The 16,679-nt window shown below is 39.9% G+C and overlaps 1 protein-coding gene across 7 annotated transcripts in view; it reads right to left on the bottom strand.

The window, feature by feature from the left end:
* Window positions 1-16,679, bottom strand: part of ARHGEF12 (Rho guanine nucleotide exchange factor 12) — an 81,379-nt gene that overhangs the window by 18,685 nt on the left and 46,015 nt on the right. For 4 of the 7 annotated variants that reach the window (XM_087763337.1, XM_087763335.1, XM_087763338.1 and 1 more), the window contains 21 exons: window positions 16,455-16,633; window positions 15,760-15,837; window positions 15,024-15,143; window positions 14,262-14,396; window positions 12,573-12,644; window positions 11,696-11,788; window positions 10,986-11,096; window positions 10,395-10,493; window positions 9,754-9,796; window positions 9,237-9,342; window positions 8,264-8,401; window positions 7,739-7,771; window positions 6,891-7,008; window positions 5,686-5,791; window positions 5,247-5,459; window positions 4,644-4,773; window positions 4,301-4,336; window positions 3,520-3,674; window positions 2,715-2,861; window positions 1,797-1,882; window positions 198-323 (listed from right to left, as the gene is read on the bottom strand). In XM_087763337.1, coding sequence (XP_087619463.1) covers window positions 198-323; window positions 1,797-1,882; window positions 2,715-2,861; window positions 3,520-3,674; window positions 4,301-4,336; window positions 4,644-4,773; window positions 5,247-5,459; window positions 5,686-5,791; window positions 6,891-7,008; window positions 7,739-7,771; window positions 8,264-8,401; window positions 9,237-9,342; window positions 9,754-9,796; window positions 10,395-10,493; window positions 10,986-11,096; window positions 11,696-11,788; window positions 12,573-12,644; window positions 14,262-14,396; window positions 15,024-15,143; window positions 15,760-15,837; window positions 16,455-16,633 — 2,324 coding nt within the window. The remainder of the gene's footprint in view (window positions 1-197; window positions 324-1,796; window positions 1,883-2,714; window positions 2,862-3,519; window positions 3,675-4,300; window positions 4,337-4,643; window positions 4,774-5,246; window positions 5,460-5,685; window positions 5,792-6,890; window positions 7,009-7,738; window positions 7,772-8,263; window positions 8,402-9,236; window positions 9,343-9,753; window positions 9,797-10,394; window positions 10,494-10,985; window positions 11,097-11,695; window positions 11,789-12,572; window positions 12,645-14,261; window positions 14,397-15,023; window positions 15,144-15,759; window positions 15,838-16,454; window positions 16,634-16,679) is intronic. The other 3 variants (XM_087763336.1, XM_009469526.2, XM_087763339.1) reach the window with 2 other exon arrangements.

The following is a 16,679-nucleotide window of genomic DNA, read 5'->3' on the forward strand; positions in this document are numbered from 1 at the left end:
GTGTTCCCCACAATTAAAGGCTCCTCCCTCCAGAAACAATTAGCAGAGATAAATACAGTATTGGAAATTATCCCAATCTGAATTCAATGTTAGACAAGATGTCATTAATTATAACAACTTTCTCTACAGCCATTTGTTACGCTATGCTGGCCACCAGCCACATCCTCAGGCAGCTCAAACCCTTGCATAAAATTCACCTGCACAAAAGTCTGGAAGCGAGAGTCCTTCTTCTGGCGTGACTTGATGACCTCTAGAGCAAAGGGCTGGTTACTGCAGAACGTGGCAGTTGCATGTTTCAGCTTCTCCTCTGCTGGTCCACTAAACTGTGCCAGAAAGCCAAGAAAGCCAAATTTAGATAGACTCAAATTCAGCATGTGCCACTTTCAACAGACATATAGCCACGTAGCAGAACTGGTCTCACCAGGGAAGAAAGGGATTACTGGCAAAATACAGGAAGTAATTTCCATCCTGTTTTTAAGGCCTTGTCTTCCCTGTCTACTGAGGAATCCCTTTACACCTCCAACTCTACAGTTCTCCTGTCTCCAGCCCTAGCATATCCAATATTTTCCATATGTGCACTGCTGATTGAGAGGGAGAACACAGTGCCACGTCTCCACTGTCAGCCATAAGGAGAGCAGAAAAAACTGCACTCACATGAATGACAAGGAGTTATTTACCAGACTCTTGGTCAGCAAAGCAAAGACCCAATGTCACCTTGTTTCTCTGGGATACCCATGCTTAAACACCAGAATATAACACAACATCTTATTTCCTTAACAAAAGTATTAAAAAAAACATGACTAGGGGAAATGATAGCCATGAGCAGGGCTGAGAAATGTGCTGCAGATCGTTAATCTGTTACTGCAACTCTTCCCATTCCTGCTACCCAGTCTGTGATGCAGTGTAGTAACTGCTGAAAATACTCACTCTGGAGAATGAGTTCCTGTGTTTTTTTGTTTTAGCCACTTAGCCAGAACACTACACAAGGGCATATAACTATTAGCTTAAGGTCTAGCTTGCTCTAGCGAGTATTTTCTTGCTTTTTCATAATACACAGGAGAACTGAAAGGGTTGGAGGTGTTTCTTTACCAGAAACATCTGATTTTCGTTTTCGTCCTTTTTTTCTGGAATACTAGACAAACAGTGGGATATAAAAAAAAAAAAACCAACAAAAAAAAAACCACCACAAGAGACTTCTGCATGAAGAGCTGAAAAGAATAAGCAGATCAATCTTCAACCCTAAATTAAGTAGGCTTGAAAACAAACAACAAAATAGGAGATTCCCAAGAAAGAATTTATTTTAAAGAATCTACATCACTCCTGCTCCTGTCACTTGGATCTCAGAAAGGAAGCCTGCAACAGTGCTATAAATTTGAAAAGGTTCAGCTATGTAAGTTCTAGGATTGGAAACCAGTATTTTTAACTCTTTTAACTGCACCACAGGCAACATAAGACTTCTATTTCAGTGTTACTGAAATAAATTGTGCTATTACATTTTTCAAAATCCTACTCTCATCTTTATGTCTCCAAAACACCTTTCTACTCTACCCACACATCATAGGGAAATTATTTTTTCTTCCTTAAATTACTCTTATCTCTAGCCAAATGAAAATCCTATGAGTTCTTCCTGCTTTCCTTCAACCCTCATTCTCTCGTTCTGTGTTGGCTCCATAGAAACGCCAAGTCTAAGAGCTTCAGTTCCTATTAGCTGGGAATTACCTTCACTAACCTCTAGCTCTGACTGCCATTCTATGAAACATTATTTTCAAGTACAAGAATGAAAAAAAGGATTTTACCCAGGAAAGCAAGTCTTCCCCAATTTGGCCAATAACGGAAGTCTCATTCCTTTTTCGGACAGCTTTCATCTGATCGTTCAATGCAACTTTAAAAAAAAAAAAAAAAGGAAATTTTATTAATACTGCTCAAATTGTTTGCTTAATTTTCAGCATTTATTTTGAAATAAAAGATATTCCAGGAAAAGGCTAGATTTGCAGTAATTTCAATTAAATTAAAAAAAATGAAAAGTGTCCTGCAGCATAATAAATTTAGCAGAATATCTAAGAAAATGTTACATAACTCCTTTACACTTCTGTCTCACCTGTCTTCAAATGACCCCTAAGAACCTTTCCAGTCTTATATTTTCTGAGGCTCAATATCACTGCCTTTTTAAAAACATAGGAATAATGTATAACACACTTGAAGCCACCTGCATAAAATTATACAACTGATTATTCAGTGGCAGAGCTGAAATTCTGATTCTGAACAGTCCTTTCTCTAAACAATTAGAAAGGGCCACCCTTCAAAACCACCTGCAAATCTTTTCAGATTAGTTTTCATATTCTCTTCAACAACAGTTGTGACGTTTTGAACGTTGACCCATAAAGACCATTCATCAAAGCACTGCTCCTTTTATCAAAGTGGGAATCAGCACAAGAGAGTCTGTGTACACAGATAAGAAAAAAGCAAGTATCCCAAAGCATTCCATGATTCTATCTGAAACACTGGACACATGCATTCTTTATCAAAATATGTTTGTAAATCACAAATGGAAAAACCATGTGTGAAAGGAAGAACAGCTGTAGTATTCTTTTTCATTTGAAGTGTTGTACAAAGTTGCCTCTTGTTTCAGGGTCGCTTGCTTAAATTTTTCAGATATTTGTATCCAGAATCCCAGTTGAGGCTACAAAGCTGAAAGGCACCTCAGCAGCTCTTACCATGAAGCCCAAGGATATCCTCCAGATTGGAAAAGATTTTCCGTTTGTCACTGGTGTTCAGGATCCCTTCCCGGGTGACACGCTGGTAGAAGACATTATGCAGAACTTTCAGCGTGCGGACGTGAGCTCTCTCAGTGTAAAACAACTCTGAAGAGAGAGGGAAAAGCAGGATTTTAACTACCTATTTAAAAGGTGTGGCAATGTGGATCCAAAGGCGAAGCAAACAGAAGTCAGAAACAAAAGTCTCCTTCACCAATGCTTCCCTTGCTGGCCCACATTCCAGCTTGCTCCAGAATGGAGCCATGCTCTGCTATACTTCCATGTTTGAAAGAACAGAGAAGCCTATTGATTCGTGACTCATAACTTAACCCAAACAAACAGCGAGCTCTTAGCAGCTCATACAGCCACACAGAGTGCTCTGCAGGATCGCAAGACCTGAAATTGAGATGAAGCTTTGAAGATGAAGTTTGGTAGTAGCTTTCCATTTGCATCATGTGCTTTCCAACAGTCTAGACAGTGGCTCTTGCTTTCTTTTACAGAACATGATACTGCAAACTGGCCTGTCAAACCACTTAACATTTTTTATTTCTCCTCTAAGGACTGTATCAGTCTCATCTCAGGATACTTTTCAATAACAAGTACAAATTTCTCACACACAAACTGTGCAAACCAGAAGTAATAGATGGCCACTACTTCGAGCAAATCAGTGAAGAAAAACCTAGTTTTAAATTTTAAGAACTTCAGAGCTCCAGAGGAGAGGTTTCAACTTTATGCTAGATAAGCTAGGAAAAAATATCCATCTCACCATTAATCACTTCTTGGCGCTTGATTTCATAGGGTTTCAGGCCCAACAACACCTCTCGGCTCACAAGTTGCTGCCAGTTGGGAGGGTCCATGTCCACATCAAAATCATACAGCTCATCTTCACTTTGTACATCTGTGAAACCAACACTGTCCATCCTAACATGAAAAAAGACGTCAGATACTTCCTATTTTAAGCATGGATGTAAGGAAGAAAGAAGAGAAAATCTTAAGCATATATATCATTATGAATTTGCTCTCCATAACCGCTGGAGGCTGTTAGATGTCTGAACCTATACATATATACCTATATTGCCCTCTACAGAACAACTAAGAGTGAACAACTGTTCTTACAGTATTTCCATAACCCTCCTTTTAATGATACAGATGATATTTCACTTCAAGCAAATTATTTTAAGTCGGCGAAAGGGCATGTTACAATTTCTTTCCTCCATCTATCTGCAGATACAGAGCTAGCAGCAACACACAGATTTAAAAAGAAAACGTGGAAATCTCAACTCCCTAACCCATCAGTTCAAATCAGTAGATACAACAATCACTACACTTCACTCATAGATCAAAGGGCTTATCTGCATATGATTCACTCCACCTGTACTATATACAGATGCCAGTGTCTCATTTCATATATGCATTATTTAAGAAGAGTAAAGATCATGCGGACAATTGTATTGGCTCAGAAAAATGAACAGTACTACATTCTACTTTATAACCTATTAAAATCTCAACAAATTCAGTGAAGTTCAAACATTCATAAGCATACTCACTTGCGAAAAGGCTTTGGTGTTCCCATGTCAACCATTCTGCAAAGAACAAAAGGAATTATTAAGGAAGCTTATGCAAGAATTTCACCCCACTCAGACATTCAGCATAACTTCAGACTAAAGGCCTAACCTCCTAACTAGAACATTTTGTCCATCTGTCAGCCTCACCCCCCTGATATATAGTTTTCTAGTACTACCATAGTAGCAGACACAGAGCAGCATTTTCTACTTCTACCAGTAATGTAGATACAAATGATGTCACTAATAGTTTTATAGACTCAGCTTCAACAGCCATTGTCACATCAACTCTCTTCCAAGGCTCAAGCAACCAGGGCACCATAGTTACCTCTCTGATTCTCCCTCCTCCTCCAGCAAGTTTTCCAAAGGAGATGGGAATTCAAAGGTATTATTAGGTGTGCGGGGTGTGCCATCCATACAGTCATTAGCAGGCGGAGCTTCTCCAGTCTGCTTCAAACCTGAACAGAGAATGAGTACGAAATGTCAAGAACTACCAAATTAGACTACGTTAGAGAACTTCACAGCCTCTTCATAGCCTCTTGATTCACAGCCTCATTTCAGCTTAGATCTGGAGGAACTGAATTCCTAGGTTGGTAAGAAAAACCTAAGTGACAAATTTTTCCAGATGACACTGACTTTTGCTTACAAAAGCAAGTACCTGAGACCGTTTGGTTTTTTTTTTTTTTTACCTGTTAGATGATCCAATGCCACAGTGATAGAACCCACCTAACAACAATTTCTGGCGATAATAAGATTTGCTAATTTGAACCAGAGACTAAGTCAGAAAAGATGACTACGCACTGAGGAAGATCATGTCTAATGATATAAAAACATCTCCTAATTTGTCAAGTTTGTTGCATCAGAACTGTGTGTTGCATATCCCGTTCACAACACAATCTTTAATCATTCCTCTTTGCTAGTGTCATCCTACCTGTTTCATTGTCCTTGCTTCCCTCTGGAGAGGAAAAGGGACCCATCGCCAAAGGAGACATTGGGTTGGCAGGTGGGTATGGCGCTTCTGTTCCATCACTGGAGGACCCACTCTGGCGCAACTTGCTAGAATCTGGTGGCTCGGGGCTAACAGAAGACACTGTAGGTAAGTGCTTTGGATGGCGGGGCTTCTGCATTTCCATGGCTCTGCCAACTAAACAAACACAGAGCCATTATATTGCTGAAAGAGCTTTTACCTGTTTTCAGCAATAAAGAGAGGAAGCATTTCAGGACAAAATTAGGTTTGTGTGTCTCCAAAAACATGTTTTAAAAACAAAGTATACTGAGTTTTCTTAGTGTGGATTTTTAAAAGACAGCAGAGACTTTATCTGGCTTTCAGACTAATAGTTAGGGAACATATATTTCCTTGTCTGACATACTTGCGCTGCTATCATGTCGACTCGGTCTCCTTGGTGGGCCCAGAATATTAGGAAAGCCTCTTCTCTTTCCTTTTTCCTCTCCTTCTTTCTCTTTTTTGATACTTTGCTGCAGTTAATATACAACAAAGAAAAGCAAATAGATCACTCGTTTCTTCAAATCCAGTTATTTACAGAGATATTGACTAACTCTTTAAAACTGCAGGTACAAGAGAATTTTATTTCTAACAAGTTATTGAGAGGTCAATATCCTGCAGCATCAGAGGCAAAGACAGCCTACAGACAGACTATGAGCAGTGCGTAACAGGGTTAGCAGCAGGGAGCCACAGCATCCCAAGAGACACATCTGTTATAAGCCAGAACTCACACACCCTGTTTTTAACTTAGCAGGAGCTAGAAACCACTTTCCTCTCTAGGGTAAGAGACCAATTTACAGCGACCAGTAGCACCTTGTTTCTCTAAGGCACATCATCTTGTGACTCCAAACCTCCACAAGCACACAGACTCTAATCTGGGAGAGAGAAATACAACTTATCTTACCACTTCAGAAAGGCTGCCAACGCTTGATCTAACCTTTTCACACTGTCAGTGCAGAACTGCTCATAAAACAATCTTAATGTCTCAAAGGAAGCTGGAACGCTAATGAAAATAAGTAGCTACTGTGACCACATACACCCCCATACTGTGGGAGACAACTGAATACACCCACGGAGATGGAGTTTTGGTGGGAAAATTCATTATATAACTAGGAAAGTGTGGGTGGCAGGAAGAGTAGCTTTCCTGCATCATGAAGCATGAGTTTTGGGGCAATTTTCTCAAGAAGAAAACTGAAGTATACAGGCCAACAGCCTGATCAGCCTTAATGAGATCCTCAAGTGATTCACGATTGTATTATATGAAACACTGTTCACCTAAAGTTTTAATAAGGCTAGAACTGTGAAAAACAAGCAGTTAGAATTCAGGCATACAGATAAAGGAAGAAAGAAGGCAACTTATTTCTAATCCACATGTCTGAAAACATATGTAGAACCCAATTTAAACTGTTAGGTTTTCTGTGTAGCTCAGTAATCCCAGATCCTTTTGATGGAGCAATGAAGACTGTAAAATCATACCAACCTCTAATGTGTCACGCAAAAGTAGATTTTGAATTCTAACGAAGCACCCATGCTTGGCAGCTTTAAAAAAATGCACTCTGGCCATAACACTACTACCTTGATCTTTGGCAAGAAACCGATACGACCACGCTTCTGCTCCAGGTTCCGAGGTTCTTTAACTTTGACTCCCAGGTGTTTCATGTAAGTAAGAATCACATACTGCATTGTGGAACTGCCAAGTATATAGAAAAAGAAGATGGAGGATAAGGAGAAATGTATTGGGGAAAATATACTTTGTCAAGAAAACGAAAAATGAAAATGCAAAGATTCTAATCTAAAAATGGTTAATTTCTCAATAAAAGAACTTGACATCTTTTTTTTTTTTTAAATATGAAATAAACTATCACAGACAATGGGAAAGACTCAGCCAATAGCAGAATTTGTCCTCTTGTAAACAAAAGATGGAGTATATAAAAGGCATACCAGCCTAGGAGGTAAAAATCAAATTTTGAGAATTACACAGAAGGTCCTAAAAAGATATACTAAAGATATATTTGAAGTCACATTATAGTTTTGAGTTATAGTAAAAATAAGTAACAGTAAAAGGTATGGTTGCTGTAAAGAGTATAGTAAAAGCTACCCAGATGGTTGTATACATACAAACTGAACAAGGCAAGGCACATACAGAAAATAAATGTTAGACCAGATTGAAACAGCTACAAAATAAAACCAAAAGAAACACGAACTCTCAGCAACAGTAACTTTTTCAGATCTGAAACAAAGGCAACAAACTTCAGAAAAAGAAGAGGCTGAGAGCAAGAGGTTGATGCTCTGAATTCAAATGCCAGGGGACTTGGAAAATTTGTGGCTACAGCCAGCAGAGGGCTGCCTTGTTCTGCTCAGCAGAGCACAGCCAGCAGTGAGGTTTTTGCGTCACAGACAGCCCACACAACTTCCATTACCTCTTGTCTTCTTCCAAAGGCTGAGATGTCATCCTAAAAACAAGAAAGAATTTAAAAACGAAACTCAAAAACCAATTAACACCCAGCCACACCCACCCAGAGCATCAGCAGTTGTGTTCAAAGAATCCTCTAGAATGTTAGAAAGTCCTGGGGCGGGGTAAACAAAAATGAAGATTCAGTTGGGCAAATTGGATTCAGCTCACATTAAAAGAAAAAAAATGGGCTCTGAAGCTATAGGTTTCTACAACCCAAAAAAAGGACTCTGATCTAATAATGCACAAGGTGACAATGGAAGCATTTCCTCTGCTATTTGAACAGTAGCCTCCTTGAAAACACATATGGACTTCACCTAATGGTTAGCTTACTTTTGGCTATCATTACTCAAACACATGTTGATAGCAAACAGGGGAAGCAATATAAACATAATCATGTCAAATTGCTTCTAGTTCCCAATTCCTTTGCTCTGCTGTTGTTAACTTAGGTACAACCTTTTTTACCCCCACAATTATACTTGCTGTTACTCACAACACTTCCTCAATTTTAGCAATAATCTGTTCTGCACATGCTCTTTCCTTCTCCACTGCATTCCGGTCACGAACTCTTTCTGCATCCAGCTTGGTTAGCTCTCCTTCTGCCAGGGTCAATCCCATACTACGTTTCTGCCTGAAAAAATGGGGAGAGGGAAGCATCACTTGAAACTGAATACTGGCCTGTAACAAGGAAAAGCAGCCTCTTGACATTCACAGTGTCAAACAGGTTTCATTATTGGTTTCTGTATGAAAATGGAGAAGTCATAACATTTGTCCACAACATTTGCACTCACTGTAAAACATAGCTAAGATAGCCTTCAGACAAATAAAGTTGTATGATATTTATCAAGAGGCAGCCATTGCAAGGGTCAAGAAAGAGTAGTTACTCTTTTTGCAGCATCCCTGGCTGTATATTTGAAGCATATACTGGAATTGAGACATTTTTAGGTATGAAAAAGTCCATTATTGAACACTTGTCTTGGTCTAATGTCTCACATTGGCACAGAGCTCTTATGACTCCGTATGAAAGGGCATATTAATTACCAAATTCTACGATATGCCCATGAGCTTTCTAAAGTGGATTATTTGGTGCCCAAAGGGGAGAGGAAAGGAAAAAAGGACAGGAAAAAAGAAATAAAAAGATTCAAGTTGATTATAAACACAATTAGTAAGAAGGATTTATATCACATCACCTAAGTAACAATATTCTGAAATTTCCTCAAATAGCTTCAAGGAATGAAGAATCCAACCTCTAAAGTGGATCTTGCAATTGATTACTTGCAACACAATGTCCAAAAACATTCAAGGATTGGTCACAGGGTGACCCTGGAGGCCCTCTCCAGTGGTATCTTCCTATTCAGTCCAAGATGAATTACTACATCCCTCAAGTTTTGACTTCCCCTGTATTGGACAAGTTGACTGAGGGCAGGTATGAATTAAACAAAAACTACGCAAACAACTGTTGTTACCTGAAATCTTCCAGATTCCTTTGAACTTCTGGACAGACTTTATCTTGCATAGTTTGTATAAACTGGCGATGAAGCTCTTCAGGAAGGAGTTCTGGCCGCCTTCTATCTGTAAGTCAGAAGAGAAGAATTAATAGATCATTCTTTTGAGAACAGTCCTCTCCACCTTAGAATAAAGTCACTCACATATATGCTTTAAACCCATCCAAGAGTACCCTTTTGCCTTTCACTTGCTGATAATATGAACTTCGGTGCATTAAGCGTAAGCAGCTTTGGTCACATCCACTATCATACTCAAAAATGTACATGCCAACGTGGCCAATGCTTCCCACCACTTACACGTGTATCACAGCACGCATTATGCCCTCCCCAAGAAACATAGTAAGTATTTGTTTGTCTCTCCCTGTAACACATGACACTGTATGTTTGAAGTAATCCCAAGTGCATTTCAGGAACTTTCTTGGACTAACTCAGACAGGAGAAACTGCAGAAATAGATACCCGAGGCAAGAGCACCCTACCTAGTTCTAAGGAGATTTCATCTGGAACCGGAACCTTTAGATTCTGCAAAAGAAAAGAAAGACTGGGAGGACATACACAACAAACACCACCCCGATAAAACACACAGTACAAAACATACAAGAAAATCCCCACAAAAGCCAAAATCATAAAATCTGAACACCTAAAGGTATTAAGGGGAAGATTCCCATCCTGAATATATATAGTATATTACACAAGGATTATTTCATCTAAACATGTAGTACTAGCCTCTGCTACACTATCTGGTAGCCCAATTCATGACAGTGAAGAAGTTTCTCAGGCTTTCCAACAGATACATAAAATTTCCCAATCCTTGCAACAGCCACATCAATATATGCAGCAATTATTAACTGAAAGGCAATGTATAACAGCTAGAACTTGCTTATATATCACAAAATTATTTCTCCTCTCAGACAATGCATTCCCCATGATTTACTGAGTTACCAAGCATCTGAGGCTATACACCATTTTGCCATATTCACTGGTAACATTTAAACAAAAAACCTTTTTATTTTGGAGGACTTAAATAACTCCTTAGTTTTTTCCAGTTCAGGAGAGTGGAGAAAGGTAGAAGTCAACTTGCTAGATATGCTTGAAAATGAGAGAAAGGACTGAAACTTACTGCAGCTCGGTCCAAGAAGAACTGGTAAAATTCAAGGAAGACACGCCGAGTCTCTTTGGAGTTGGTCTGCTTGTACAAGTCTGTGTAAAGGTAGCACAACTGTGGGCAACAACAGGGGAAGAAATTAAGTGGTACCATGAGAACTCTAACACCACTAACTCCAAGTTTTCTTTCAAATATTTCAAGGAATTCAGCATTGCTGGACTGAAACTCTTCCTAGCTACCTTCAGCCATCTAAATTGCTCTGGTAACCTCAGCTAGGCTGCCCTGGTAATCGGGGGGGGAGGGAGAGAGGGGGAGAGAGAGAGAAAACAGATCTTCCCCGTAGACAACTAATCCCACCACCTTAGGGTGGAATAAAATGCTTTCAAGAGCTAAATGCTTATTTGTAAACAGCTAATGCAAGGGGGAGAGTTCTCTGTGTTTCTTTTCATTTCTCTGAAATACTCTCATGCCTGCACAGGATCTGCATTTCTCTCCTTGCTGGTCCAGCCACGTCACTGACAACGCTACCCAAGAACAAGGAGATCCTGATACACTCTGGTGAAGACTACCAATTTGGGCCAGGGAAACAATTCCAGAACATCTTACCAATGCTGCAGGGTCAAACTGGGACACCACATGATGCAGAAGAACAGCCAGGTGAGCTGGGCGAGATTTCAGGAGCTCAATGTTTTGGAAACAGCTGCATTGTCCGTTAATCTGCAGAGATACATGGAAACTATCTGAATTATTAAAGAAAGCTACTGTGAGAAAAACCAAGAAGCTTTGTTCCAACAGCTTAGCTCCTCATTTGTTTAATTAAAATAAAAACTGACCAGTTCCAGAACCTTCGTAATGCCATTCTAACATCCCAGGAAGAGCTTACAATAGGAACACTTCCTTTAAATACTCTCCTGAACACCGAGTATGATATAATGAAATATAAATTAGAGCAAAGGACAGCTAAAATAACTCAGAATAAATATGTCAAAAGCCACAGCAGCTATACTGCTGTGACAATAATGCAGAACTTAATAGAAACTAAATAAGCAGAAGAAAATTAAATAAGGCAAATGAATTTCTAGAAAGCTTAAAGTTATGAGAAGGAAGACTCAAAGATGGCATATTGTCATAAACTCCCCAAATGTTTTTATTTGGCAATATTAACCATAACGGGAATCATATTCTCTAGTTCTTAATTCACCACACAAGAACTACTCAATAAAAACAAGTCATGGAGCACTTGCTGTTTAGGCACAGAGGAACAAAATCCTGGCCGAGGGGGAAAAGGGGTGGCTGAGGCTAGAAGTCATTCCCACCTGCTCCTGTTCAGTGTCAAAGTCGTCATCCTCTGCTCCAATGATCTGAGGCCCCACTCGGGATAACGGACTTCCAACACTGGACTGGGAATCCTGGGGTGAGCGGGGAGCAAGGGAAGAGAAGAAAGAAATGTACAGTGCTATTACTCTCTTGACACAGTAAACCTTCTTTACCAAGTTAAAGATACTACTATAACTTTTTGTTCTCCTTCTCAAAACTCAATGGAAACCCATGTGTCTTTACTCAACCTTGTCCAAGTTTGCAGTTGTGAGATCCCCTTACGAATGCTTCTCCCAAGGTGCAAGCATTCAGAAACATTAAATCAGATGATTCAAAACGAACTGCGTTATCTACAGACATGAGCACACTAAGCATGTGGCATATGACAAATGACATCTTAGTACAAATGGAGCAATATGACTTTGGAAAGTCAAGTAGATGAGGGGAAAAATACTTTAGAAGTCATCCTAAGGAAGAAAATAATATGTTCAGACAGGTCTGCACTTTCTGCTATGTTCCACTTTTACCTACTCTTGAGGCCATCCCTGATAATGCCAGCCTCGTAACGACTAAATATCCTAAAGAAAAGACTATTTCATTTACTGCTGGACTCAAGGAATAAAATATGTACAACTGCTCTACCTATTTTAGGTCCAGCTGTTTTACTGCTTATTATGTATTTCTCGTCTCTAAATGGGCCTGCTCTTAAGCTCCATAAACATTTACTCAGCTAATTAACTTCCCCTGCACAATTTTAATTGCATTTTATTTTCTAAAGTTTACGCATGCTCCATCTAGAAAGCAGAGGAAAAACAGCGAGGTTTTAATGGGCCCATTACAGGAGATGCTGTTGTGCACTTTATGTTTTGTACTCACAGTATCTTGAACCTCAGTCTTTTCTGGGCTCTCATCCGGATAAATCCGCTCCTTCAAGCCACTGCGAGGACTCTGGGAAAGAAGGAAGTTCAGTTCTGGTAAGTACCAGCAAATCAAGGAAAATGAGAACTGCACAGCAAGTTTTTCAGCCACAACAGCCAAAACTTCTCCTTTCTCACAGAGTGAACCATTAAACAGCTGAGGTATGAACAGCCAAACTAAAATGCGTGACCCACATGCACAGTTTTCATGAAAACCAAAAACCAACTGAATGCAGGAGTTTCAGTAAGAAAGCTAGTAACACTGGATAACAGCAGAGCTGTAAAATCTACTAGTGCACCTGTCCATAGCTTTCTCTCTGCTTTCTCCACCTCTTCTGACAGTTTATGCAGTACCCACGTTGCTAGCTCTATGACTAGGCCTTTACTCTCCACATCCCCTCTGAAGAGGGGGCTCCCAGCAAAGGGCTCCGTATTCCAGGTGCAGTCTCACCAGTGCCCAGCAGAAGGGGCTAGAAACTTCTCTCCGCCTGATGGCAATCCTGCTTCTCACGTAGCCCAGTGGACACTTGGCTTTATTTGCAAAAAGCATGTGCTGTCAGCTCATCCTCAGTGTGTCCATAGTAACACCCAGCTCTTTTCAGCTAGGCTACTACTCAGCCTGTTGGTTTCCAGCCTATATTGATGCATGTATTTCATGTATTTCTTTGTATTTCACCCCAGCTGCAGAACTCTGGAATTCTGGTTAAACTTCACCAGGTTTCTATTGCCCCCAATCCTTAAGTTTCTCAGGGTCACTTTGGATTGAAAAGCTTGAATGTTTGGTGTGTCAATCACCTCCAATGATCAAATACCATCCACAATACTGACAGGATTAAGTTTATTAAGACGACAGGTATGAATTTTGTTTGGCATTTATTAGATACAAACATGAGTGATATCTAGTCAGATTTGGAGTTGGAGGAGGAATGTTTTAAAATAGTCATGTATATTCACATTTGGATGTACATCTGACCCAGCTTCCTTTCACTTCCAACTGCTAGTACAAATTTAGCTCCCACATCCTTAAGTTAAATAATAAACTCAGGCCAAAACCCAAGTACAGTGTCTCAATTCCTCTGCACTAATCAGATAGTGACTTAATTAAGGATTAGGTGCTAAGGCACTCCAATAGGGAGACCATACGAGCACACAGATTGATAACTAATGAGTGAACAGACCAAGAGCCTTTACTGTTGGTAATAATTGAAGCTTATTTGGTAGAAGTAAGGCTCTTCCCCACTTTCATGGCAACTTGCCCACTGACTGGATCTGAGTCACAGCTACCGCAATTGGAACATTACCATACTCTTAAAAGATGCTCTAATTGGCATCTCTGAGTTCTGAGAAAGATGCTGGCATCCATCTTTCTTGGTCTGGTTACAGGGATTGTGCCAGGAAAATCTAATCCTGGATAAAAACCCCAAACCCACAGTATTTCTTTCCCAGTCCCTATGGAAGACCAATATAGTATGCTTTCCTCAGGGAAATATTTTTGGTGCATAGTGAGAAGCCTATTCTAGTAATACACAGTGTTAGTGAGACAGTATATATGTATGATACACAGGACAACACAAACATAAAAAATCTGCCCAAGAAAACCAAATTTGAAAGGTATAGAAGCAAAGTCACAGAGCTGTTCAAGACTCACATCAGCAATGTCGCTGTTTGGTCGGGAGGGGCTGTCACCACTGTAATCTAGTTTGCTCACACAATCCCCGCTCTCTGCCTCCACTTCACTGATCCGCAGCGATTCCGTCACAGACCTGGAGGACAAGACTCCATCCTAAAAAGATAAAGTGGGTTGGGAGACAGCACAGAGCAAGTACAATATTATAAGAGACAATCATTAAATATTAGCTGTTTCAAAACCTGGTTAGTTCACATTATTTATAAAACTTTCTTCATGTAGACAGAAAAGGCCGCAATGCTTTTCTAAGAGAAGACAACAGAAAAATCACACCAAGTTTTCAAGACTTATAACATTATAAGCAGAGGAAAAAGGGGAAAAGTAGTATCACCTACAGCAAAGCTGTTTTAATCTTCCAGTTATTCGTTCCCCAGTGTAAGAATGGCTTCACAGGTTTATTATTTAAGTTGTATTGACAGAAAGACTAATAAACACAACATAGTTAAATACTTTAAACACTATTAAACACTCACTGTTTTAAAAGCAGTTTTTCTACAGATGGTTTGGAAGTCCATTGTTAAGTTTACTTCATAGACTGACATTGCACTGTATTGCCTGACAGCCTCTGCAAGCCTAATTACAAGTCTCAAACTCTAGAGGGTGCAACTTGCCTGCACAAGCAGAGAAGAGCATGGCAGGGAACTCCTGCTTGCCCAGAACACCATCATCCCCCCAAATTTTCACCTGGAACATACCATAGAAAAGCCTGACACATTCTGTTACCTGAGTACAGCCCGTGGCTTTGGACAACTGCTCTTGCAGCTGAGGAATGTGTTTCTTCGTTTCCTGTATCTCTTTGAGCAGTCGTGTGGTGGGTGATCGGCTATAGTCTTCTTGCAGAGACTGAAAAATAATTTTATGAGCTTTCACTCAGTATCTCCTCAATATCAAAGCTTAGAACTACAACCTACTACTAATCTTCATTCCACTTACACATTTTAAATAATAAACAGCACATCTGCACACCCACCAATTAAATGCTACAGTATATCCATTTTACAAGCTCTCATCTCTCTCTCCTGTGCCATGTGAAAATAACTGCATTCTGGAGTTTTATTGAAAATCACAACCATACTGAATGTACAGCTGAAGGCACAATAACTCAGCACCACCACAGAGTACTGTGCCAACTGTAGCTCCTAGTGAGAAATGGCACTCTCTCTCAGTAAGAATCAAAGATGTTTACTTGCCCAAGGATTAGATCAGATTGACGGATATGTGCATTTCCACTTAAGAAAGCTCCCACTTTTTCTTACTCTGTCAAGGATTAAAAACTCAAGAGCTGATCACTAAGAGCAATTAAATCTCTGGTGTTAGGCCAGTATACAGAAAAGCTAAGCTGAAACACAAGCTATGCAAGGGAATGGTAAAGATGCTACTAAGTAGTGATCCAACAACTGATCTTTGCATTTGCACCATACTTTCCTCCACCCCTCTCAAACTCTTGCAACTCCAGTACCTGCAGCCGCTCCTGCTCCTTCTGTAGCATCTTTCTCAGAATCTCCACCTTCTGGTTGTGGACAATATTATTCTCCTCCTAGAAAATATGGAGAGATTAAGAGTCGGGTTTTTCGGTGGAGCTGGGAATATAAGGAAAATGGATATGCCTACTTTCCAGTGCCCATGTTTAGGAAGTAGATGAAAAGCCCTACAGGAAGCAATTCAAGTTGCTAAATCCTATCCTATGCATTCTTTCCTACTTCTGAACATAGCTATAAACATTTAAAAAAAAACCCAAAACACAACAAAAAAACCCAGACAGACCAGAAGTGTTTGCTTATTTGCTTTCCCTACTCTTTTTTGCCACATGTCTGCACACCTTACAATCCACTTTTTAACAGAAGGTACAGCATGACTGGCTCGGACCAGACAATGTATAAACTCATATCATGCAAATTGCGGTATATCTCAAAGACAACCTGTGAATAACCTCTCAACTGTCTTTGTATTATCTTAGATGGGACTGGATATTTTTACTTGCAAAATGTGATTAAATACCCACGTGATTAAATACCCACTGGGCGGCAGGATAAATATTCCAATTCCAATTTGTGATTTGTGCAAGAAGCACAAAACAATTAAAGAAAAAAAATATATGACTACATTTCTTCCACTGCTACATTGGCTCTTTGGAAAGAGAGCTTTAAATCTTACCCCCATGAGCACCGGGCTAGTAATCCTTTCTGCATTTCCTGATGTGCCAGGCGAATGGGGGGATGACATGATGGGAGACATATGCCCAAATGCTGCCAGATCCACTTCAGAATCAGCTAATGGAATTTGGGGCGACCCTGGTGGGCGCCCCTGAACAGTGAGAGCTACATAGGAACCCGCTGCAGGGAGAACAAGAACAATTCACATTTCAGACACACTTGCAGA

Source organism: Nipponia nippon, unplaced genomic scaffold (genome assembly GCF_047370975.1).
Source record: "Nipponia nippon isolate SJK-2023a ecotype South Korea unplaced genomic scaffold, ASM4737097v1 scaffold_28, whole genome shotgun sequence".
NCBI classification, from domain to species: Eukaryota; Metazoa; Chordata; class Aves; order Pelecaniformes; family Threskiornithidae; genus Nipponia; species Nipponia nippon.